At 40.9% G+C, this 25,950-nt stretch overlaps 1 protein-coding gene across 2 annotated transcripts in view; it reads right to left on the minus strand.

Annotated features, from left to right (window-relative positions):
• Positions 1–25,950, minus strand: part of LOC137294604 (protein YIPF4-like) — a 103,224-nt gene that overhangs the window by 58,998 nt on the left and 18,276 nt on the right. For both annotated transcript variants that reach the window (XM_067825659.1, XM_067825658.1), the window contains exon 2: positions 6,031–6,199. In XM_067825659.1, the coding sequence (XP_067681760.1) occupies positions 6,031–6,199 (169 nt within the window). The remainder of the gene's footprint in view (positions 1–6,030; positions 6,200–25,950) is intronic.

Consider the following 25,950-nt stretch of genomic DNA (forward strand, 5'->3'; position numbering starts at 1 on the left):
GGTCTTGAAACAACAGTCTCCGGTAGAATTTATACGTATCCACGCCCCTACTCCCTTATTGAACGGACTGTCCCGGGACAAGCGTAAAATAAACATGTGTTGTTATTTTATTGGACAACCCACTTGATGGTGCTACGTACGCTTCATTCTCTGTACTGTATATGCACACATGGGTGCAGTCTGGTGAACCTTGATAGCGATACGATATCAGACAATACACAAATTGTTACATGATAGTTAGAATATACAACCAAAACACAACATATCCACTGGTCAACAATACAATAAAAAATCAATGTATCCAATCTGAGTGACCAAACGTGCCCTTCAGAAATTTAGACCACGCCCCATCACCTTGCCCTTCCTATGTGACAGGTTCTCACGATACGATTGGTCAAAGTATCAGCCAATATAGTGAGATATAATGCGTTACATTCGTGATATTTTATCCCATCACATGACGGGAAGCTTTCTTCAGCATCGAGTAATGATAAATGTATCATGCAGTATGTATGTGTATGAATGGTGATGTATGTTTGCAGCGTTAAGTTAAGATGAACAAAGTGAGAAACTATAAATTTCTATATGCTCCATGTTACTTACACACCTATTGATACTTTCCTTGAAATAGTCAGTAAGCACGAGCAATGTATTGGCAAAAAATGTAGACGATTATAATGCAAGTTCCCCCCTCTTTTTAAACACTATTATAAATAATATATTATAATTCAGTCAATACGATGAGAGAGACAGGAGGAATTTGTATATTTGTTCATCTCGTACGTACAAAGACCGCGTAAGTGTTGATAAAAATACAGCACACACTGGCAAAGGGGTATGAGAGACACAGGTAATAAATTACATGAAATGCTGTAATATATGTATTCACATCGGCCTCTTTTCCATCTTTACGACACAATTAAATATTCAGTACTTGTTTGTGAGAATGGGAATGGGACTCAACCTAAAAAAGAACTAGAATTTGTACTTTACTGAGAAAGTGAAATCCCAAGTATGACATATGTTGCGTTATAAATTTTCTGAATAGCATAAGGTGCCAAATTTCATGGTGCTTGTAAGGTCAGCCTGAATGATTCAGTTTGTTCAGCTTAGATTACACACACAATAAAATACATTCAACTGATCATAAAAAGGGAGTTAACTGCTGTAGACACGTTTATGGACATTCCATTTTCTGTCTATCATATTTGTATTCAGCTATGGAATAACTACTGTTTGTAAACCAAAACTGAATGTGCCACAACATTTTGCCATTTATTCAATGTGGAAAAGCGTTCAAACACTTTGATATACGTTTTTCCTACATTATGATAGTGCTGATTATTATAAGTATCAGGAAATGCAGGCATTTCAGAATATTATAGTAGGTTATGAATGTATGCGAGTGATCTAGAAGCCAATTTTGTGTTTTAACTTTTAATGCATGTTTTGTTACTGATATACACTTTTCATATTAAGAGAAAATAATTTAAAGTCATCAGTGTAAAGAATATTTTTAAAATAGCATCATTATAGTCTGATGAAAAAGTATCTGCAATATGTTAAAAATACTTAACATGATAAACATACATTTAAACAACACAGTTTCAATATTTGCTTAAGAACTTTTGAAATGGAAACACTGTTATTAAATCTTGTTCACATGTTTTTCATACTTCCTCTGAAGAAATGGTACTAATGTTGAAACACTGAAGATAAAGTTCATCTGGATGATTATATTCCTGGGCCATTTGCTCTTCACACTGAAGACTTGGGTTCAATTCCTCTCATGGGTACAATGTGTAGCCCCTTTCTGGTGTCAGCGCCATGATATGCTGGATGGGTACTAAAGGTATGTGTTGGATAACATTGTGCCCTATTCTGCATATAAACAAGATGTAGCCATGTTTCTTTAGTTCGGCTCTGGGTTGCTGCTCAAGACGACAGGACACAATGGTGATGAGATGATATCTTTTATTTCCTGGAGAATGAAGTTGTTGTTGAGCTAAGCCTGAGAAAGGGATAAAGATGTTTCCTGCTCAATAACAGCCAGTGGAGTCTAAAATATTTAATCAAGTAAATAGTTTTAAATATTTAATAGTTTCAGACATCACAGTTAACAGTATACTTAGTACTATCTGAGACATGTTATTAATTAAAATAGTAGTTAAAGATATTGCACTTTGGACAAAGTTAACCACATGGCTTCAGTCATGCTGGAAATTTACACTAATTCTATAAATGATACATTTAACTAAATTTTTATAATTATCAATTAAATATTGCTTCTAATTGTTTTACTTTTATTATTTCAACAAAAAATTGCACCTTTGTATAGACAATTATGAAGTAAAGAGGCAGATGGAAACAGATTAGAAAAAATGGCCATACCTGAGAAAATGAAAAAGATGTTTCCTGCTCAACAAGAACTATTGGAGTGAGGAACAAAACAAGTGGCCAAAGGAAGCAAGGTCAGAGGATACAATAGCCAATAAGGAAATAGGTAACACATCAAAGGAAGTCTTTGATGTGTCCTATAAATAGAGAAGGGAAAATCCAAAAGAATGGGTTTCCTGGCTAATAATAGAGAGGAAGTTAAGGGAAATCCTTGCTGACAAGGTTCCAGGAAGCAGAAGAAAAAGGTGAAGATGTATAGAGGTGGCATTCAACGGCAAGACTAAGACAACATAGGACAAATGAACACTTAACATACAATGATGTGTATGAATCATGTTACTTTTATGAATGACTTGACTTGAAATTTGTATAATAAATAAAAACACTGCTACAAAGACGTACACGGAAAGACCTTGGGTGATGTCAATTCTGTCTACTTTTAAACCATATAGTCTAATGGGATTACAAATGGGATTACACTTCCTGAAACTGTATACCACTTTAGGATAACCGTCAATCCCAGCCAGCATTCCAACAGCCGTCATCAAATTGCTTCAGATTTAAATGAAAGACAATATTAGCAATAAAATTTGTCTTCATACTTCAAACAGTTTGTTTTCATGACATGGGTTTGTTTAATGTTTTTTCTTCAATATCTGATATTCTCTTTTTGCAATGGCAGACTTTTACTTCACCATGGTGCACTGTGGTGCCATTTACCGCCACCATGGTGTTTTGTTACCATGGTAGACCATGGTTAAACATAGTCTAGTTTTACCATGGTCTCATTTTACCTTGGTTTATCTGGGTCCTACTTTTACCATGGTATACCATGGTACATCATTGTCATTTTTTAACAATGTAGACCATGGTTATATTTTACCATGATAAACTGTGGTGCCATTTACCACCACCATGGTTTCTTGTTACCACAGTAAGTTTGCTATGGTACACCATGGTTTCTTTTAAACATGGTACACCATGGTCTTATGTTACCATGGCAAACTGTGGTGCCATGTACCAAGATGTGTCAAACTCAAACTCCTCACCAATTACACCATGCTTCGAGAAAAGCTTGCGAGGCATGATTTCCATGGCCTCTATGCAAAAACCTACAATAAGTAAGTAAGTAGTATAAGGCTATAATCCAAATCCACCCACCACCCACATTCTCAACCTCGACACCAACAACCTGTACAGTTGGGCCATGACCCACTATGTACCCACCAGGGATTTGAATTGACATCTGAGATAGATGTCATGAGTAAACCGCCAGATTCAGGGACAGTTTACATACTCAAAGTAGACTTGGAGTACCCAGCAGCATTACACAAATCACACAATGGCTACCCCTTGGCAAGCCAACATAGAGAAACTTGTACATAACTAAATGAACAAAACCAAGTACATCATTCACTATCACAACCGGCAACTGTACTTGTCACTGGAAATGAAACTCACGAATATTCACGGGGTGCTAAATTAACAACTCGGTGTTCAGTAAGACAATGGAGAGTCTGAGGAAGTGCAATACCACGCAGCTTGTCCGATAGAAAGAGAAAGACAAGCTCAGGAAACTGATAGCCAGCCTGGCAATTGACCAGAGCAAGATATTCACTGACGATCTGGTGGCGATGCACACGAGTAACAGCCACATCTTTCTCCAGAGGTGACGATCAGTAATATCTTCATTCTTCCAAGAGTGCGACACATTCAATGGATGCTGACGATCCTTCTTATGTGAGTCCAGGTCTGAAGGGGACAACAAGTGTTAATGGCACCTTCGACGAGCTGGGGAGACTGATGAAGATCTCCTTCGTAGATGAGTAGACCTGTGAGTGCACTCACCCATGTGAGTTTCCCCACTCATGCGGGTGTAGTCACTCGTGACCTTTTTTAAGCCCATGTTGCATGAAGGCGTCTGCATCAAACAGCTGCGTTGAGTGCAGTGACGGCTGACTTGTCGAGATGTCAACTGTGATATCCAAGGCTGCTGACGACATCTACGTTGTCTGACGACCCGAAGTTGTCTATGCCGGTTGAAATTCTGCTCGAAGTGTAGCATCAACAGCTACTCATCGTAGATATGTCGTTCCTGTAGAGGGACGATCTCATCACTGAAGGACTTCTTCATCGAAGAATGTTGATTCTGCGATGACTTCATTGCAGATGACTTTATCTTTGACGACAATGGTGATCTAGACTTCTTAGGCTGCAACGGTCCCGTTCCCGATGAAGTACCCTTCTGTGGTCTAAGGGACGACTTGCTGGACCCAAGGCCAGTCTAAGTAAACTTCGTCTCGGTGTATTTCATAACACTCCACCACTGAGTCTAACAAAACCTAGTAGAAGGTTGCGTCAGGTAACCTTTGAGCAATCAATGACAGTCGAATCTAATGCGAGACGGTTAAATAGATTTAATCAATCAGACAACGGCTACTATTTAGGGATCTGAGGGACTTTCAAAATATTCAGGTCACGAACACAGATCTCTCCACAAACAAAAATCAGCACATAACACAGTTATTTGACCTGCAGTGTATACGCTTTGGGGTTTCTGTTGACATGGTTACCATTAGCTAATGTTTCCGCACGATAACATCCTTGAATATTGTCAAAAACACTATTTTCAGCGACTGTTTACTCACTGTTGTCATGGCAGTACGTACGCTGTGTGCATCACCTGGAAGCGATCGTACGCTAAATAGCATTCGGAATCGTTCATAAGGGATGTGCGAATGTGCACTTTCACGATTTGGTAAGCTGTGTTCTGATTGGTCAATCTCAAAGGTTACCTGACGCGACTTCCCATAAGGTTTTGTTAGACTCAGTGGTGGAGTGTAACGAAAAGTACTGAGGATAACTTTACTTAGACTGGACCCAAGGCATAACTCCAGGGACACGCCTGACTGGTAACTGGAATGAAATTCAGCAGTTAATGAAAAAACGGTTACCCGAAGCTAAATCACCCGATTAGACATGACTAATAAAAGTCAACGTTGCCTGTCCCTCGCACACCTGTGAAAAGAACGAATTTATACAATAAATTCTGAAACAGATAATTCAGCAAAATTCACAGCAAATAGTGGAAGAACATAGGGGCGTACATGCCAGAGAAACTAAGAGTGGGTCAACTGCTGACAGCCATAATCTACACTGTAAACACGATTTCATCAACTAAGTCTCGGCTGACGAAATACGTGCAACACACAATAATCACATATGAACAAATTGTGATGCACATGCATAAACCAAGTAACACATTCGACATGAAATGTAATTAAAGGACCGAAATAGTTGAAAAACTTATCTCCGTATCGGAGACCCCAGGTAACTCCAGCCGCCCTCGTCGGGCGATAAGAGAGAGTAACATACATGGTCGGCCAGTAGACTGTTTGCGCAGGAAAGGGGAGGCTACACATGGGTAGTATATTTTACGTCCGCTTCTTTTAGAAGGGAACTTCAAAGGATTTCAGGTATTCCACTACCTTCACCAGGGAAGATTAGATAAGCAATTAAGCATGAGTCAGGATAAGGAAAAATATCTTATTTTTCCTGCACGAGTTATCATATACCTTTGACCAGAGCAGGCATATTGCAACACTTGACAATTACTTAAGTAACGTTACTCACAGTAATGGTTTCTGATCTTCTTCATCCAAATCTTCTTCTTCTAGTAACCAGTCAAATCCTTTGGCATGCAGAAAATGAGCAGTGACTCCACGTTGTGTAATGCTATAGCCTGCAGTTTTGCTGCCCAAATCTTCCTTTACTTTAATTGAGCCATCCACAGATTCCAAATCTGTAAAAGTCAAAACATAATAAGAGCAAAGCACATAATTATAGGACATAGTAAATTTAAACACTTTATGTGCTCTTTCCTTCTACATAACTTTAGCCTCACTTCTCACTCATAAATTGCAAATAAATCACATACATGTATATGGGCTCTTCCAGAAATTATGTTGTTATGTACTGTCAAGATCACAGTGTATTTGATTATACTAACTACATTAAAAGTCACATGCAAACAAAAAATCAAACATAATTAAAACACTTTTATCACTTATTCATGACATATAATATACACTGCTGCTTTTAAAAAAACAAATAAACAAAATTATAAGCGTACAATCGCGATTCAAAAGTGTAATATTTTGTACTTGGGCTTACTTCCCCCGAAACGAAGCCCCCAGGAGACCGAACCAAGTCATAGCGGGTGGATATGCACTCAAGTGTAACGACGGCTTCCGATTGGTTGTTTCATTTGCTGATATGCTCAGGATTCATTGTGTGTACAGAAAGATGATCTGTTTGATGGGCATTTTAGAAATATGGCGAGTCACAAGAAAGTAAGATTCTTTATGGATAACTTCTTTTTGTGTACTTGATGCATCGTTTCAGTATGGATTCTGTTGTCAAACAAAGAATCATATACACTAAAAGAAGTTGTTATCCAGGAAGAATGTATATAGAGATGTTACGTTTTGAAAATACATGTTCTCTGAATTTGCGCTCGATCCAATCAAAACTAATCTCGGTAGAGATGGTAAACTACTGCGTGGCTGGAATCTGTCATTCGTTCAAGTACAAAGCAGGATTTGAAAATGACGAGTTTGCACCAGTCTCCGTCAGATCCACTCATCTGAAAAAAAAGAATGTTTGCAACCCACAGACATAAAAATATGTCATGTGTATCACGCCTGCCTAATTCCATAATGTGTCAGAGACAGGACTCGGGTGCATGAGTCATAAATCAATTTATTTTCTTTATGTCGTATAGTCTGATAGGTGTTCAAATTCAAATTGCACGTGGTCAGTGATTGAAGCTATGTACTGCATGTTGTCTTTAGCAGACAGGCAGACAGACATATAGGTGTGAATAAACCAGACACTAAGCTTTCTCTGAGACAGAGACTGCTTTCCACAATCAACACGTTTTTTATGTAACAAGTAGATTATCAACTTGTTTGTGTACACAACCAAGATTAGACTACTGCTCACGACCTCAGACTGTGGGCATGCATACTGTTTCAAGCTCCGCGAACCCATTCACTACGCATGCGTTATGGACGCAGCGCGCAGCACAGCTGTTGAAACCAGTTTTCCCCCCAGTGCTGGGGGGAATTTTGTGAAACTTTTGAACTCTGATTTCACAGGCAACTTTATAGGTTGTATTGACATTTTTTATGATTTGTTTCGGTAAGTGCATACCGAAAGGAACAAGAATCTGAAAAGTTGTGTTTTACGTTGCATGTGACCTTTAAGATATTGTGGTTTGTTAAAAGTTGTGCATTAAGCTTTCAGCATTGTATAGTAATGCATCAGTGACAAGTATGACTGATGGCAGAGATGTTGACTGATATTACAACAGACCAATCCAGTTTATCAATCAAAACTGGCACGCTTTGGGGATTTGTCAGATTTATTTGCGGGGTCAAACGATGTCTCTGAAGTGATGTGCTTCCAAATTATGCCAATCACACTCACTATATCTATTAAATATTGCTGCGATTTGATGTGTACCTTCAACAAAACCAATATGGTCAAGACAAAACAAATTGAAGCAAGTAAAAAAATGTGATAGGCCTCACCATCAATTAAACGTCATCACCATCCTTGATGAAACATGAATTTGCACGAATTTCCAAACTTTCGCACATATGCAAAATCATTTTTAATTAGATGACAACAAACAGCAGTTGAAGACTTTGCAAGTGTAATAAACACGGACAATTCTTATAACTGCAATATTGATTTTGCTTAACCTTTTTAGTCAACACTGGGCATTGAGTTGGTAGACCATAAAGCTGAAATGAGACAGGAAAAAAAGCCATGACACAATGTAAACAAACCTGACTGAGATTAGTGTCTACCAAAATGGAAAAATGTGTTACATTAAGGAACAATTTTAGAATGCACAATCTGAAGGCCTACTCTGCAGTACAGTATCTGTAATTTAGTGTAAAATATTTGAGGAGTAACAACACCTTTTTTCATCAAACGGACTGTGTCAGCAGGTGGCTATAATGCAATATCTAAAATATCAAAATTATTTCAAACGAGCGTCTACGAAACCATGACTTAAATATTTCGGAATTTCTTTGAAGACATGGTACCTTGTCGAATTGAATTACCGCATTCTTTGTGGTCCGAGACAAAAACTATGTGAGAAGAAAAGTGACTCTATGGACTGCTGGACAGAATGAAATATTAATTGCATTTCTTAACTAAGAGAACATTATTCATTTTGAATTTTTGTCACAACATACTTTTTTCACACGTATGGGAGGTACACTGGTTTATTATAAGAGTAATACAGTAATTAAAATGAGTGACTGAGTTTAGTTTTACGCCGCACTCAGCAATATTCTAGCTATATGGTGGTGGTCTGTAAATAATCGAGTCTGGACCAGACAATCCAGTGACCAACAACATGAGCATCGATCTGAGCAACTGGGAACCAATGACATGTGTCAACCAAGTCAGCGAGCCTGACCATCCGATCCCATTAGTCGCCTCTTACAACAAGCATAGATGCTTTTTATGGCAATCATGGGTTGCTGAAGGCCTATTCTACCCCGGGACCCTCATGGGGCCAGTAATTAGCAAACATAGATAGGTAACAAAGTGAATAATAAACAAATCAGTTGACTATTCATGTCACTGGTACTTCTATTTCAAACTTATTAAACTCACAACCATATTTTCAGTCACTGTCAGTTTAGGATTGTGTATAGACTTTGATGAGAAAAATTGTCCTGAGAATTGCTGCAGATTAGGTGCTGAATATCATCGATATATCCAAGCACATCCATGGACCACTTTAGGGTCTCACCTACATATCTTGGCCAAGGGTCTCCGCTACATATCTGCCAAGTTTTGCTGAAAGATATTAAGAAGTTTTCGAGTTGTGCTCCGGAAACGAAGCCCATGCCTCCATTTTGAGACTAAGTCCGAAACGTTTCCATTGAAACCGAGAAAGTAATATATCACAAAAATCTGTAAGTACCAAAAGGCGCCACATTGGGGTTTGCCACATATATCTACTAAGTTTTGCTGACAGGTATTTTTGAGAACTTTCTGAGAAATGCTCCGGAAATGAACCACACCTCTCACTTTTGAGAGAGTCCGAAACATTTCTATGGAAACTGAGAAAATAGTAAATCACGAAAAAATGTAAATAGCAAAAGGCACCACTTTCAGGTTCTGACTCATGTAAGTTTTGCAGAAAGATATTGAATGTTTTTTGAGTTATGCTCTGGAAACAAATCCAACCTACCATTTGACTAAGACCAAAACGTTCCAAGGAAAAACACAAAAAAATAAAGATGCAAAAAATCTGTAGCCAAAGGCACAATCATAGGTTCAGATTACTGTATCTATTTTTTGGGGGTCTAAAAATATTGAAGAGTTTTTGAGTTATGCTCCAGAAACAAAATGATTACGGACGGACGAGGCATCGACTCTGTCCAACCGCATTACATGCCGGGTGTATAAAAACGAAGTGGGCAAGGCTTATCGGCCTGGACTGGATCGGTTTATAGAGAGGTTAGGGGTAGTTTTGGTAAGGTGGTCACATTAAGGTGGTAAGTGTCTAAGGATGATTTGTAAGGTAAAACACTATCATAAGGATGTTTTGTAAGGTAAAACACTATTGTAAGGATGTTTTGGAAGGTAAGACACTATCGTAAGGATGTTTTGTAAGGTAAAACACTATTGTAAGGATGTTTTGGAAGGAAAGACACTATTGTAAGGATGTTTTGGAAGGTAAAACACTATTGTAAGGATGTTTTGGAAGGTAAGACACTATTGTAAGGATGTTTTGTGGGGTAGCAACACTATTATAAGTATGTTTGTAACATAGTGACATTATTGTAAGTATGTTTTGTATGATAAAGACTGTAAGTATGTTTGTTTTTTGTTTTTGGGGTTTTTTTTTTGTGTGTGTGACACTATTCAAAGTATGTTTTGTATGATAGTGACTTTATAGTAAGTATGTTTTGGAAGGTAAAACACCATTGTAAGGATGTTTTGTAAGCAAAAACACTATTGTAAGGATGTTTTAGAAGGTAAAACACTATTGTAAGGATGTTTTGGAAGGTAAGACACTATTGTAAGGATGTTTTGTGGGGTAGCAACACTATTATAAGTATGTTTGTAACATAGTGACATTATTGTAAGTATGTTTTGTATGATAAAGACTGTATGTTTTTGTGGGGTTTTTTTGGGGGGAGGGTTTGTGTGTGTGTGTGTGTGTGTGTGTGTGTGTGTGTGTGTGTGTCACTATTCAAAGTATGTTTTGTATGACAGTGACTTTATAGTAAGCATGTTTTGTAGGTAAAACACTATTGTAAGGATGTTTTGCAAGGTAAAGTATGTAAGTATGTTTTGTAAGGTAGTTAAATTATTGTAAGTATGTTTTATAACATAGTGACACTATTTGATGTGTTTTGTATGGTAGTGACACTACTGTACATGTTTCGTAAAGAAGTGGCACTATTGCCAGAATCACTGTAAGTTAATGACACTACTTTCAGTATGCTTTGTGAAACAGTGAAACTATTGTAGGGAGGCGTGACCATTGAGGGGGAAACAACTACTGCCATAACGATAGTCTACAGCAACATACTATTGTGACCAACTATTGCAATACTATTGCAATATTTTTTTTCTCCTTTGAACTTTCTCATTTGAAGTCAATTTCTAAAAGAATGTATACTTTTTATGGAACAAGCTGAAGTAGTTTCAGTCTCTTTTAATAACTGACCTATTTTCAGCTCAGTTTCACCCTGCCACGACTGATAACAACTTTTGTGTTTTCAATGATGATAGTTTCTTAAACAACATTTTTGGTGGAGAATGGAAAATTTTCAAATTTCAGAAAGCTGTTGGGTATTAGTAAATGATAAACATTTGTACTACTTATATTCATGTTGCAATTTCGTACAATGTTAAAATTTGCAATTCATCAGTCCATTTCTGACTCAAACAGATTTATTTTTATTATTTCTAAAATGATTGCAGCTTTCTTTCATCAGGATATTCAGTTAATTTTCTTGTTTAAAAAAACAGATAGCCAAGTCACACCAAAGGAGGTAATCAGTATGCAAATGAGATCCCAAGATTCGTTGCTCAAGCATGTACACTAGTACTAACCCAGTTTTTACACCCCATAAATAGAACTGTTATAGTGTAATTCAGGGAGCCATCGCCCAAATATTTCTATAAGAACAAAAACTATGTACCCGGCCCCTATGATAATTATTTGTTATTATTTAATCTGCATCCTTAATTTTATCACTAACACAGTGTACATTGTCTTCTTGACTACCTTATTCCTCTTTGTCACTTCCATTAATTATATGACATTTATGGCCATTATTGGTCATCCCCCTTGGCGGTGTCTGTCATCACCTCAACTGTAGAAGGAAGTGCTATTGTTTCTCTTTCTGTCCATTGTTGTTAATAACTGTACATACATGTATGCTCACATATACATTGGTGGAGTCCGGTATTCTGACTGTCTGCGTAGGGATGACCACGAACAGGATTATGCTGCTCTCAGGAAAGGCTCTGGGGGCTCACCTCATTAATGTATACTTGTTCATCATGTCTTGTGAAACCAACTAAAGAAGTTCAAGCTAAACTATGCCTTTGTCTTCATCAATATATTCATTTGTCTTTGTCAACATAATGTTCATCTTAATCATAAGCTAATTCCCCAGTAAACGCACCAGACAATATACCACACGTTGACAGAACAAACAATCCAAGGAAGATGGGAGATATTGAAATGAAGTTTCCAAATTTCTCCCTCAAAACGAAGTAGCTGCAAAACAGAACCCAGTCAGGCCAGTGGATGTGCACTCATGTGTAATGCCACCTTGTCATTGGCCACTGATTCATTTGCCGATACGCTTGGTCGGCTCTTTGTTTATGGCTTAAAAGCCCAATAGGTGTTAATTTCAAATTGCAAATGGTCAGTAATTGAAATTGTGCATTGTATATTGTCATTAGCGGACATATTAGGTGTCAATACACCACACAGTTTTTTCTGTGACTGAGGTTGCTTATCACAATCAACATGTGTTGTTTTTTTGTAATGAGTACATTATTTACTTGTTTATGTACACAACCAAGATAAGACTACTACTCGCGACCTCATACTCTGGGCAGGCATACTGTTTCATGATCCGTGAATCTACTCACTATGCATGCGTTGTGAGTGCAGTGCAGCATAGCTGTTAAAACCAGTTTTTCCCTCAGCGCTGGGTGAAACTTAGTGAATCATTTGAACTCCAAATTCGCGGGCTTTTTTCCATCGTGGTTTTTTTCCAACTTTATAGGTTGAATTGATGTTTTTTGATAATTTGGTTTGGTAAGTGCATACCGAAAGGTATCATAATCTGCAATGTTGTGTTGTACATTGCATGTGATCTTCAAGTCCTGGAAAAGTAATCATATTGTAACATGCAAAGTTTTGATGTGCCTGACCTTCGCCCAGTGACAACTGAGTTTGAGAAATAATTGGGTAGGAACAAGATGTTAATCAACCTTCGTTGGACTTTGCGTTGTGTATTTTTAAAAATATAGTGTTTCAGGCCGATGTGTTCTCTACTTTCAAACTCAGAAACCAGTTCGTTAATCGGGCAAGTAGGAAAAATGACAGAAACAAGCTAATAACTGACAATAATTTATTACAAGACAGAATACGTAGAAAAATACAAACAAAAACTTAACAACTGACACACTATTGCATCTACTGGTCTACTGATCAGTTAAACTTGTACTTTTAAGCCACCCCTAAACCAACCCTGTTCTTATAACAATCTAAGTAAACTTTGTCTCAGTGTATTTCGTTACACTCCACCACTGAGTCTAACAAAACCTAGTAGAAGGTCACGTCAGGTAACCTTTGAGCAACCAATCACGGTCCAATCAAATGCGAGACGGTTAAATAGATTTAACCAATCAGACAACAGCTACTATTTAGGGATCGGATTCAGGTCACCGACACAGATCTCTCCACAAACAAAAATCAGCATATAACACAGTTATTTGACCTGCAGTATATAAACTTTAGGGTTTCTGTTGACATGGTTACCATTAGCTAATATTTCCACAAGAAAACATCCTTGAATATTGTCAAAAACACTATTTTCAGATCCCAGTGAGTGAGTAACTTGACCCCACTTTACTCCAGATCAACTCTTGCTGCTTAAACCTTGCGAAAGCTTTCCATCTGGTATCCTCAACACAGATGACAGTTATGAGAAACATCGCTGGAAGCAAATCCAGTACCTTTCAGATGTGGTAGTTTAGGATATTTAGAGTTGGATATTTCAATTTGGGCTATTAGTGTGTTCCCGGCTATGCTGACATGCCTAGCCCTAAAACACCCGGCAGGTTAGTGTGGTCTGCCTGGCATGTGCAGCCCATGCACTGATGTCTCTATCCCTATGAAAAGGAGTAGCTTCATAGCACTCATGTCTTTACTCCACTGGTCCGCCAGAGGTGAGGACATTTATTTTAAGGTGTTTGAGTCCTGGTAATCCAGACCAAGTGGATAAGTTTTTCTTAGTTTACCACAGGAAATTAATCTACTTGTTTGTTTTGGGCATAGGCTTTGAAATGAGAGACATGTCTTGGTAGGATTTGGGTTCAGCTTAGGTTGTTCAGTATAGGATAGGTTAGGTGGTTAGGTAAAGTATAGATTAGGTTAGGTTGGTGGGTGAGGTTAAGTTTAGGAATTTTGTTATGAATAAATTATTGAGTTTCCCTTGTCTATTTGTTATGTTTTACCAGCAATAAGGCCTGATTCATAGAGCCTACTTGAAGTTGGCTAAGCTATCATCACTGCATTAAAAAAATACACAACGCATGGTCCAAAACCAGAGAATAGCCAACTTCAGCTGTCACTGGGCAGATAAGCCTATTACACAGATATATTTTGGAAAAGGTGGCAGAAAGAGTATATAGTACTCTTAAATCAGAGACAGAAGTGGTATTTCCTGAAAGATATATACAAGTTGGAGATGTTGTGCTCATAGTTGATAACACAATGAGGAAATCCTGGACTATGGCCCATGTCATAGATGCGAAATCTGATGGAAAAGGGCTCGCTCGTGCTGTTCAAGTCAAAACACGGTCAGGAGAATATGTTCGACCAGTACATAAGCTGTGCATGCTGCTTGAAAATGACTGAAGACAACATTATCCCCTTGGTCTTCAGTGAAGTAAATGTAGTGACAATTATTTATGTTGTACATCACCATTTCAAGACCAAAGATGTATGTGAACTGACATGGACTTTAAAATCTTCAAGAAGTTATTCATTTTATGTTATCTACTGCTTTGCATACAGAAAGGTTTTCTTTTCCACGTTATTGCAATTCAGCAAATTATATAAATTTGTGGGAAGTTTGCGGTTTACAGTTTTAGCATAAAACTCAACTTCTTTGATTCATTTAATTTTGTGGGAATTTCATGCAAGGGTTATAATAAAATGTTGACCATTCTATGGTTATGTGTAACTGCTTCCAGTTAATGATGCAATTAAGGAGCTGGTATGCTATGGCCAAAATTATGAGTTCACGTTATTTTTATGTCAAAACTTTAATTTTTGTGCGAAACTAAACTGGTCTACACTTTGGAAACACTGAGCTCTAGCCAGGGGTCAAGGGAAGTAATTCTATTAGTGGCACATGGACTTGAGATGTGAGCACATGGTCAGCGGGACGCCATGGTGTTAGGAGTGAGGATTTGGAGTTGGAGTGTTGGTTGGATATGTTTGAGGATTTGAGGACCTACATCATTGTATATACTATGCATAGCTGAAAATTGTTATCAATTTACACACTTAAGGCTCTGTGGCCAAGTCATGTTTCAGCCATTATTAGTTTCATAGTTTATACGTTTCAATTTAAAGTACTTGTATATAGTTAATATATAGTGTACAGGTATCAGCTTTTATGTGTAAAAATAAAATATAACAAACACTCTCAGTTAAATGTATTCATGCACCCACAATCACTCAAATTAACAATAGCCTCTCAACTGGGTCAGGCCAGGTTCTGACCCATGAGCTTACACTCTACACGTGCTTCTTTTGTCCTTCTGTCTCTGGTCAGCTTGCCACCTATTGTCTGCTAAGTTTTAAAGGTTTGTGTCACACATAGCTTGTTGGCAGTTAAACAAATCATTTAAAGAGGATCAGGTCAATATATTGGATGTTTTGTGGAACATTTCTGGGATTTAATGAGGAGTTTATTTACCAGGGTGACCTCCAATGTTCATTTTAATGGGAATAAATGGTTGTCAACTGTAACCACCAGTAGCATCGTGTTGTGTGCACCCCTCCACCAACATTATCCCCCAACCCACTACTAAAGATCAATTATACTTTGCAGTCATGAAGAAAAACATGAATGAACATTAATGGTCCAATGCTGCCAGAAATTGTAAGTCACAAATGACAAGTGTTCCAAGGTCAAGGTCACCATTAGCATCAATGGTTTCTTGGCATTGGCGTCCCATAGTCTGGACCAGATTCCAGATAAAAGGCCTGGGAATGAGTTGGTACTCTTCCCTCAAGACCACAAACAGAGCAGGTAATGTCACACACAACGATCCAATTCATCCCACAAATGTTCAATAGGGTTAAGATCCGGTCATCGTGAGGAAAGGCAAGGGAAATCTCTGGTTATTCTTACTGTATGTGGCCAAGCATTACCATGCTGAAAACTGACTTTCTGGCGGTTCATGAAAGGAAGGACATGAGGCCTGATGATTTCATCAGGGTAGCGTCAAGCTGTCAAGTTGCCCTGAACCTGTATGAGATCTGTCCTGACACTGTATGAGATGTCAGCCCAAACCATGACACTCCTATCACCAAATCTGTCCACTTCCTGTGCAACGTAGCGTTCATTACGACATCGATATACACATGCTCTTCCATTGGGACGTCGCAGCATGTAACATGATTAAAGGGCAGATAGTTTCAGGTGCCTCATCACATATCTTTCAAAGGTCTCGTGGATAGATGATCAACAGACAAGCTCATGATTCATTTTCAGGAGGGGATATCAAGCTGTAAGGTAACATTATGAATTGATATGTTTGTAGTGATAAGGTAATTACATAAGCTATTGTAAGAATGAAAATGTAATAAATGAAAACTATGCAGTCCGTAACACATTATGAACTGGGTTACTTACTCTCGTAAACAATTAACATTATTACTATTTGTGATCCTAAGTGTTGTTTATTGTTACAGTCAAGCACACATTTCAAGTCACCATGAGAAAAAAGATATCACTCTCATTCATCACTCATTTTTTCGTTCGTTAGTCATAATACACTGCTTTCAGCATCACTGACTAACACCACCTCACCCGGTCTGCACGTGTTACAGTTCGACCGCCTGTCAGGGACGTTCTCTACCCCTCTCTTCTGTTGCTGTTACTGCCAACTACAACCTAACCACATTAGTACAGGCACTTTAACTTGAAACTGTTTTGAATATTGTGACTTTGAATTAGTTTCGTCAATTTGACATTTCAAAGTATGTCTGACAAGGACATGGAATCACATTGGAGAACACATACTGTAGATTTAAGAGTTAGGACAATGACTAGTAAAGGACTTTCTTATTCACTGGATATCAAGACTAAAAATTTAAAGTTTTTGAAATCAAAGTTGTTGAAAACACAGTGAAATTGTTTCTTCAATGTCAGACATTACTACTTATGATGGCGTTACAAAGCAGTATACTCAGTGGATGATCGACCTTGAAGATTTCATCAAACAAAATGATGACTTTAGTGGTTGTGCATGTTCATCTGTGGAGGTTCAGTAGTATATACAATGGGGGTTTTAAAACACTTTCAAGAAAAGTCTCTACAAAGCCTTATTTACTAAATAAGGCTTTGGTTGGGCCCTTAGCTCTTGCTACTATTACCCCTACTACTTAACGTGTGTTGGAGGTAACACTGTGCCGTACGGTACGATCAATAATTCTTCTCTTACAAACCCCCTACCCGGCCCATCCCTCAAGTAGTACAAGTTAGGTTCGTCGGCTTTCATATCCACTTTATCTATGTTGTAAGTTTTGACTGACCATATAGGATCGGTGGCCCGCTTATGGCTATCACCCTCGTGTTCCCCCGGCTGGTATAGATACCTCACACTATAAAAAGTTGGCGGCCTATGTTATGTTTATATCGATGAAACAGTTTAATGTGAACCGCCTACGATCACTTTGGTGTTCGTAATAAAGGCTTGCTGGGCTTTTTGTATCCCCTGTTCTATGTACTTTTTTTTCTCGTCCTCGCTGATAGCAGACTTACGAGACTTGGACCGAATATCTTGTTTCATTCCGTTATATTTTGTGAGTTCAGAGAGGATTGAACGAAACTCCTCTTCTGAGATCTTACTATCAGAGAGTGCCGTGGAAATACGCTCACTCACTGTGTTCAGCTTTGCTTCGGCCAGAACCCTGATCTCGTCGTGTTTCAATGCCTTACGATTAAGTCTGCGTGATACTAACTTAAGCGCCAATCCTGTTAACCCTGCCACCCCTGCCGTTATTTCAATACCTAGCACTATAGGTGCAGCCACGATGGTAGCCAACAACCCAACGCCTGCCGCCCCTAGTCCCATGCTGGTTGCCATAAGGGTAGTGTCAGCCCCGTCCACGATATTGAAAGCTCTATTGTACTTTTTACATAGTGCTTTCCGCGTGTCACGGTCTTGTTCTAGTTGACGTTTCACATCACATAACTGTCTCAAGCGGAACCCATCTACGGTTTCCAGCGTCTTCGCTACTTCCTCTACGACTGGGTACAGACCCATCCTATAATATATATTTTGAAAGATATTTTAATTGGGTTTCAGTTAATAGTCTATCAATGTATTTGAAACCTACAAGGGATAGATCATAACTAATGATAATAGGTGAGAGGCTAATAGACTTTTCTGTTGTAATAAAAACCCCACTGAGGCTTATTAAGCGGTTTATAGAACCCGTGGGGGAATCCCGTTGTATAACAATACGACAATATTGGTCTAAGTGTTCGGTATACCAGTGTATTACCAACCCGGGTAAAATTTGGCGTCCTTTCGAGGAGTTTACCTGGTCAAAATACGTAAAGACGACTTCTATGATGAGTGTGTAGGGGGAGGATATTCTATCAAGAGACCCCGGGGTCAAAAATTTACTGCTAAATGTTAATTTATTATCTAATCCAGAACTTAACCCATTTGTTTCGTTATACAAACTTATCGGAGCTCCTAAGGGATTCTCCGGAATGAAATCCCCGGGCCAGATACCGTTGTTCCTAATCTTAGAGATCTGCCACGTATCTGCGTCTATTGTGATATAAGGTGAGGCGAGTGTTAAGTTGATCAGCCATTTGGGCTCTTTTAAATCTGATAACGACACCAGTCTGTACACGTTGTCTTTGAAGTGCAGGATGTATAATTCATCTTCCTCACCAGGCTGATCGAATCCCTCCGTATCTCCTAGGTCGTTAAGCGTAGTGTTGGGACGATGACTGGTCATTATTATACTATTACGATATAATTTCCAACTGGTTTTCTGATAATAATTCAGGGGTGAACTTCATACCCATGAAGTGTATGTTGTTAGGCAGGAAGATATTGATTAGTGATATCTTGTTTTCCACGATCACGTTGACCCCCTGCAGACTGGTCTTGGAGCCGACACCCACCCGCACGTAAACATTGCAAACTTGATACTGATGTTGTTTACCCCACCCGAGTTTGATCCCCTTCACGATCTCGACATCATTCCCCGATGGTTCCCCTAGGTAGACTTTGATGATCAGTGTTGAGTTTGCCGGTAGACTCTCTAGTATAGTGACCACGCCTTCGAATTCAGACACCAACTGCAATTTCACGTTTTGTATGGTTGGTTTACTCGATAGCATGTGGGCTGCTATAGTGTTGACTGGGCTGACGACTATGCTACGTCTCTGAGTTGGGACGTAAGCCACGAGCAGGGTTCCATTGTTCACGACTTTGTTTAGGTGGTTGTCTTTGTTATCCGTGAACACGTAGGGAGAGACGAGTCTAATATTGAGAAACCAGTCGTCGTTATCGGGTAACAACACCCACTTGTCATCTTCGGTGAAGACGGGTATATATGGCTTGTTTCGGGCGACGGTAGTGCTCTCAACATCGTCTAAGTCGAACAGTTTACCCCCGAACGATGGGTATATTATCCAATTATTATTACCGGTGTTGACAAGGGCGTACTTAGTGTTGACTGTTGCTCTTGTGGTATCTACTATATCACTTAGGGTTCCACCGGAGGGGATTTCAACGCGTTTGTAAATGTTGTTTTTCAGTTGCAAGGCGTACGATTTACCATCTACTCCGGGAGCGTCGAAACCGCGCGTCTCCGAGGTCGGAGAGCCCGATATTGACGCATTTTTTCACTCCGGGCCCTTGTGCGCTGGTCATTTTACATGAAGCGTTAAGCTGAGGTATCCTATATTTACAGGATTATGATTTATATCTAACACCGATATTGTCAGCTCAGGTATGTTGCCCTGGGTTAATCTCTTATACTGTCGTGGTGAAAACGACTCGGTTCTACCGTCGTTGTATTTCTCAGTTTTCACCGGCACTGCTCTCAGTATAGTGGAAGGGTGACCTCCTTGAATGTTGTACGTTGTGCTCACCTGGCCGAGATGAATGTACAGCTCTCGGTACGGTACTAGGTCGGGTAACTTCGTGCCTGTGACGGTTGTTGTTGGTTTTATCTCGTCAGGAGACATACCGAGTATCCTCGCTAATGGTCGGCCGAGCCTCAAGGAGGTTCTTCCGTTGTTGATTAACACCACTGTGCCGTTTGAGTCGTTCATCTTGAGTTCGGCTCCCAGGGGTTTGAAGACCTCGTCGTTTAGAGAGCACACGCTGTAGTAGCCGTCAGTTATCTGACTGCAAGCTCCACTGACGAACACCTTATTGTTGCTGGCGTTGATGTTAGTCCATTGCGGTAGGTAGGTGATATCGCAGAGTGCGACTTCGAGTTGACCTGACGTGTTATCGATCGCGTGCGTCAGCTGAACGGTTTCACCGCTCGTTATTCCTGGAAGTGTTATGTACATATTATAATATATAATTTATATATTATAATATGGATTTAGCACACTTGAAAATCGTGGTGGAAGGTAGTACGGGGTTTAAAACAACCTTTATTAATATCTTTGAAAACTATATCGTGTCCGTTAATAACGCGCAGGCGGTGGTAAACTGGAATCAAAACCCAATGCAGTTTTGGCAGAACCAACTCAACTTTGCTGTGTGGTGTGCGACGACAGGGTCGGGTGTGACACCAGACTACGGTATAGACGAACTGAGTAAGGCGGTTATTTTGTTTCATATTTATTATCAAACGAGACGAATATTGAAGGAAATAAGTGCTCCTCTTCCCCAAGATAAAGCGTGGAGTATGACGAATAACCCCTATGATAAACGCGCTTATGAACGTGTTTGTGGGGAGTTTGAGATTCCAACGAATAAAGACTTTCGCCTTCCTGGTGTGAACCATGGTCTCGGTATAGTTCTCGTGTACTTCTACAGGTCCGGAACATATCAGGCCGGTTCTAAAGATGGTTCATATAACCCAAACCGTCATACATTTAGAGGCCCCACAACGAATGAAAAGATCCATGTCAGCTGTATAAAGCAAACCAATCCTGATGCAGCCACAGCCTGGACTAAAATGATCTCAAAAACATCGAAAGAATTCACTCGTGCTGGTACAATACGCTTGAACGACTCGATTCGAACGTACGTGTGGGCGCTGTTGGGTGCGCAGTCGATGACGCGTTCCAACATCCTAGGTAAGGGAACTGCTTACGACGCTCAGAAACAGATATGCAACTGAGAGTAAAAAAAGTGGTGGGTTATAACAATAAAATAGTCATAGCCACGGCGGATCAAAAGTTGGGTATCAACCCCGATATTAACACCCCCTATATCCCACACATCCCACCACGTGAAACGGGTATAGTGGCGCCGCCCCCGGAGCCTAAAGTTCAACCAACACCACAGGAGGTGGCCCCCCATATTCAGGCCTCCTATCAGCAGCATATTGATAGTAAAACGGCCCTGGTGGTTGGTGGGGTAGCTTTGGGACTTGTTTGGTTAAAAATTTCTTAGCCGCTACGTACACCAGACCCGCCACGGCGACGATGGCTGCCCACATGTTTTGACTGAGCCACATGGCAGTTTTAGCCAGAGCGCCCAACAACCACGAGACGATACTACCCAGGATGCCGGGAAGGGCTTCGGCGGCTTTACCAGCCAGTTTAGCTAGGCCTTCACCGAGTTTTTTTATCCAGTCTTTAATACCACCGCCTGTGGGAGTTCCGCCGCCGCCGGCAGGCCCAACAGGGGTACCCCCTGTCAGTGACACCACCAGGGTTGATATGATGAAACCCAATGCAGTCAGAATGCTGGCGATGGTGATCCCTTGCTCCCGGAACAATATCCGAATCCTGTTGGCTAAAGTTGTATCCTCGTTCAGTATTCTATCGATTGTTTCCCGAATGCGACTGATCTGGGATCGAAGCTGTTCACGATTCGAGGAAGCGGCTTCCAATCGTGTACGTCTCTCGCCTTCTAAATCGCGTAGTTTTTCATTGATACGACGCTTAATATCATCGTTTTTAGTTTCGTTGAGTTTGGTTTTTTCCCTAGCGATGTGCTTGTCGATTTCGTTCAGTTTCCCCATGTTGTTCACAAGTTCTCCACGCACGCGTTTCACGGCTTCGTCTAAGCCGTGCAGTTCCCTTACCGGAAAGTCAAACCCCGGTAACGGTTTGTCCCAGTAGGTGCTCAACAGTTTTTCTATGCTGTCCGAGGCTTCTGTAGCACGCTGTGGTGTCATTTCATCTCTAGTGGTGAGGTGGGATCTGGTAGCTTGCAGATCTTCTTTAATGGCCTTAGGTATTGCACCACCGTAATCATGCATGTTTAGATTTTTACGGATAAATTCAACACCATGGCGGCTGGCTAGAGTTTTCAAGGCCAGTGGTTTTTTATTGCTCTTGTTAAAGAGGTCAACCCCTGGGTTAGACTTAAGGCGTAGAACACCCTTTGTATCAATAAAAAAATTCTTATGGTATCGACCCTGTGGTTCAACGTAGTTTTTATCTCTTCTTAAACTTTCGTAATAATCATTTACCGTTGTTTCCAAAAGTTCTTGGTTCAATGGTGAACTAGTAAATGAGGTCTCCTGCTCATCAGATGCCTGGGCACTAGCGCCCGGCATCTCCGTCATATCTATCTCTTCATCCATTAGTATTAAAAATATATTTCATTTATATAACAATGTACGGCAGAAAATTAGATCCTTTCAGAAGATTGAGAGAGCCATTAGGAGCCAGAGCCGTGCGCCAGTCGGTGACCATCACCAACAATCCCAGCAAGATAGACCAGAATCAAACTCTGCTGGTTAGATTTCCAAACCTTGGTGAGAATGACCTCATTGTACCAGGCACTGTTCGACTGGCGTTCAATATCACGTTGACCTCCGACAACGACAAACGCGAGCTAGTGCGGAACGTGGGTCGAGCTATCATCAAGAAAACAACCGTCAAGATCAGCGGTAACGAGGTGCTGAGTATCGACGACAGCGACGTGTTTCACTGCTACGGGGATCTCTGGAAAAGCGAGGGAGAACGAGTCAATGATGTGTACCAGGGTATCAGCAAATCAACCTGGTCGCGTATAGGGTATGCCTTCACGCCAGACCAGCTAGACAAGCTATCGGACGGTGAAAAGGCCATCGCTCGAGCATACGGGAATCGATTCTGCGTGCCGCTTGACTTCGAGTTGCTCACGGGACACGCGCCGTTTTACCAGGCCGTGCTGGGTGATAGGCTCGAATACGAGCTCACGTTTAACGACTATAGCAAAGTAGTACGTACGCCGAACGGTGATGAGGCCAGTTATACCATAGACAACATCTCTCTGGAGTTCGACATGGTCACTAGCCCGGAGCTGGCCAGGCAGGTTCGAAGCCAGTACTCTGGGAAGATGGCTATCCTGTACGATCGTGTACTGAGACATAGATCAGTCGTGCGAGATAAGAGCGACACTGTGTGGAATATCAACCTGAACGTGCCGGCGCGATCGATGAAAGGTATCCTGGTCGTCCCCGTGGAGGATTACGAGCCATTCCGGAGGGACAGCGAGAAGTTTTTCAACCCCGAGATTGAAAAGGTGGAAGTGACCATCGAGGGCGTGCCCAACCAGCTGTTCAGTCATGGTATGAGACCACACCAGCAGTGGGATGAGATAAAAAGGCTACCAGTGACAGTTGGGGGGACCCAACATTATATAACAAAGGACCTGGACCTAGGCTCCGTGCAGATCGGTGAATACCTGACCACCAAGTACGCCCTATGGTTGGACATGCGATCCACGGATGATGATAAACTGCACGGTAGCGGGCGCCGTATAGATAACGGCAGCGAAGGGATAACCATCCAGATTACTAAGAAGGCTCAACCCGCTGGTAAGTTGAAATTATATCTGTACGTTATTATGGACGCGCAACTTAATATAGACAATGGTAGATTCGTGCAAGCCATCTACTAGTGGGGGAGACCCCCAGGGGTACCCACAACTACCCACTGACCCACACTGCGCCATAGTGTGCGGGCAGACTGGCTGTGGGAAGACCGTTTTCGTGTTGGATATGTTGGAGGGTTACTACAAGGATGTGTTCGATAACATCGTTATCATGTGCCCTACTCTGAGCATGAATAAAACGTACGCGCGACCTTGGGTGATGACGGACCCGGACGTACACAAAATCGACCCTGGAACACGCCTGCAGGACTGGTTGAAAGCTCTTCACGAGAAATTTAAAGGGGAACCGACGTTGTTCATACTGGACGACTGCAGCGCTAATCGCGAGATAACAAAAAAGAGAGACATGCTATCGTACCTGGCCTTCTCCGGCCGGCATGCAAATCACAGCGTCTGGGTGCTAACGCAGAAGTTCAACTCGGTGTTGAAAGACCTCAGGGAGCAGACGCGATGGGTGGCCTTATTTCACTGCAAGGACAGGGATTCGTTCGAGGAGTGTTTGAGAGAGAACGATGTGATGAGCAAATTAGAACGGGAACGGGTGAAGAAACAGCTCGCTGAAACTAAACACGCTAAGCTCGTGCTCAAGACCGACCAACCAGTAGCATATATAGTATGCTAAGCAAAGCTAAGCAAAGCTAAGCAAAGCTAAGCAAAAGCTAAGCAAATGCTAAGTATAGCTATGATATTTGAAGTGTTTGTCGTGTGCAACTTAACCTTCATTTCTCTGTGTTTTGTCTGCATCGGGTATTATATAGTTAAAACTAAATCTTACTTGTTATATTATAAGATGGAGTGTGAGGAATTGCTCGAACAGTTGGTACCTGGGGGTGTGGGGGATTCCCCCAAGCGAGAGAAACTGGTGGCGTTGGCTGTTGGCGGCAAAGCCAAACATTACTTTGGGGACTACACTCCGGATAAAATTCACAAAATGTCAGCCGAAGAAATCGATAAGCTGTACGCTAGATACGAGTCCCGGCTCGGAGCAGAAATGACAAAGACAATAGGATCGGCTATGACCCAGTTATACACCGGTATTGTATCACACTTCCTTCCCATTCCACCAGAGCGCCGACTTTACCTGTGGGAGGACCTCGAGAAAGACCCTTTTATCGAACACGCCGTGAGTTCTATCAGCTGCGGGCTGTACCACAAATATGGTATGTTGTTGGCTCCAGTGACGGCGGCGATTATCACGGCAAAACATTGTCAATTTGAGAGAAAGAATAATAATAATAGTATAGATGGATGCTGCACAGGAAACCCCAGTGGAGGTACCCCCAACAGTGATGGAGGAGACCCCACCCCCAACAGTGAGTCCCGAGGTGACGGTGGAAACCCCTTCAGTGGGGGTACCCCCCACAGTAACCAGGCAGAAGAATCCTAAGAGAGTAGCTGCCGGTAAAAAACGGTGGTGTAACCAACATAAAGTGACCAACCCCCGACTGTTGTTGGCTGTAGGCGTAACTGCTGCCGTGGTTATAACATGGTTATACGTGGGGGTACCCTCCCACAGTGAGGGAAACTCTGGGGGTGTGGGGGGTACCCCCACGCCGCCGGCAGGCCCCACTGTCGACCCGCATATCATGTTATGATTTTAATATTTTATATCATATACATAATGTCTGAAGGGAAAACGTTCGTCAACGACGCATACCACGCCACAGTGGTCGCCAGTCTAGCAGTAGGGTACGCTCGGTTGACTAAAATGGTGCTTAAACAACCAACTATCAAGCTAGATTTCAACCTGCAGGATATGGGTATGCTCATAATGAACCTTGGTATGGCGATGGCCACAAAAGACATCCTAGTAAAACAAGGGATAATACCTGATAATATAATGAAATAAATATAGGGATGGCCACGATAGCTATGATGGTCGGTGGGGCGTTAGTGAATGCCCTGGCATTTTCCGGGAGT

The sequence above is a fragment of the Haliotis asinina genome, chromosome 8 (genome assembly GCF_037392515.1).
Source record: "Haliotis asinina isolate JCU_RB_2024 chromosome 8, JCU_Hal_asi_v2, whole genome shotgun sequence".
Taxonomy (NCBI): domain Eukaryota; kingdom Metazoa; phylum Mollusca; class Gastropoda; order Lepetellida; family Haliotidae; genus Haliotis; species Haliotis asinina.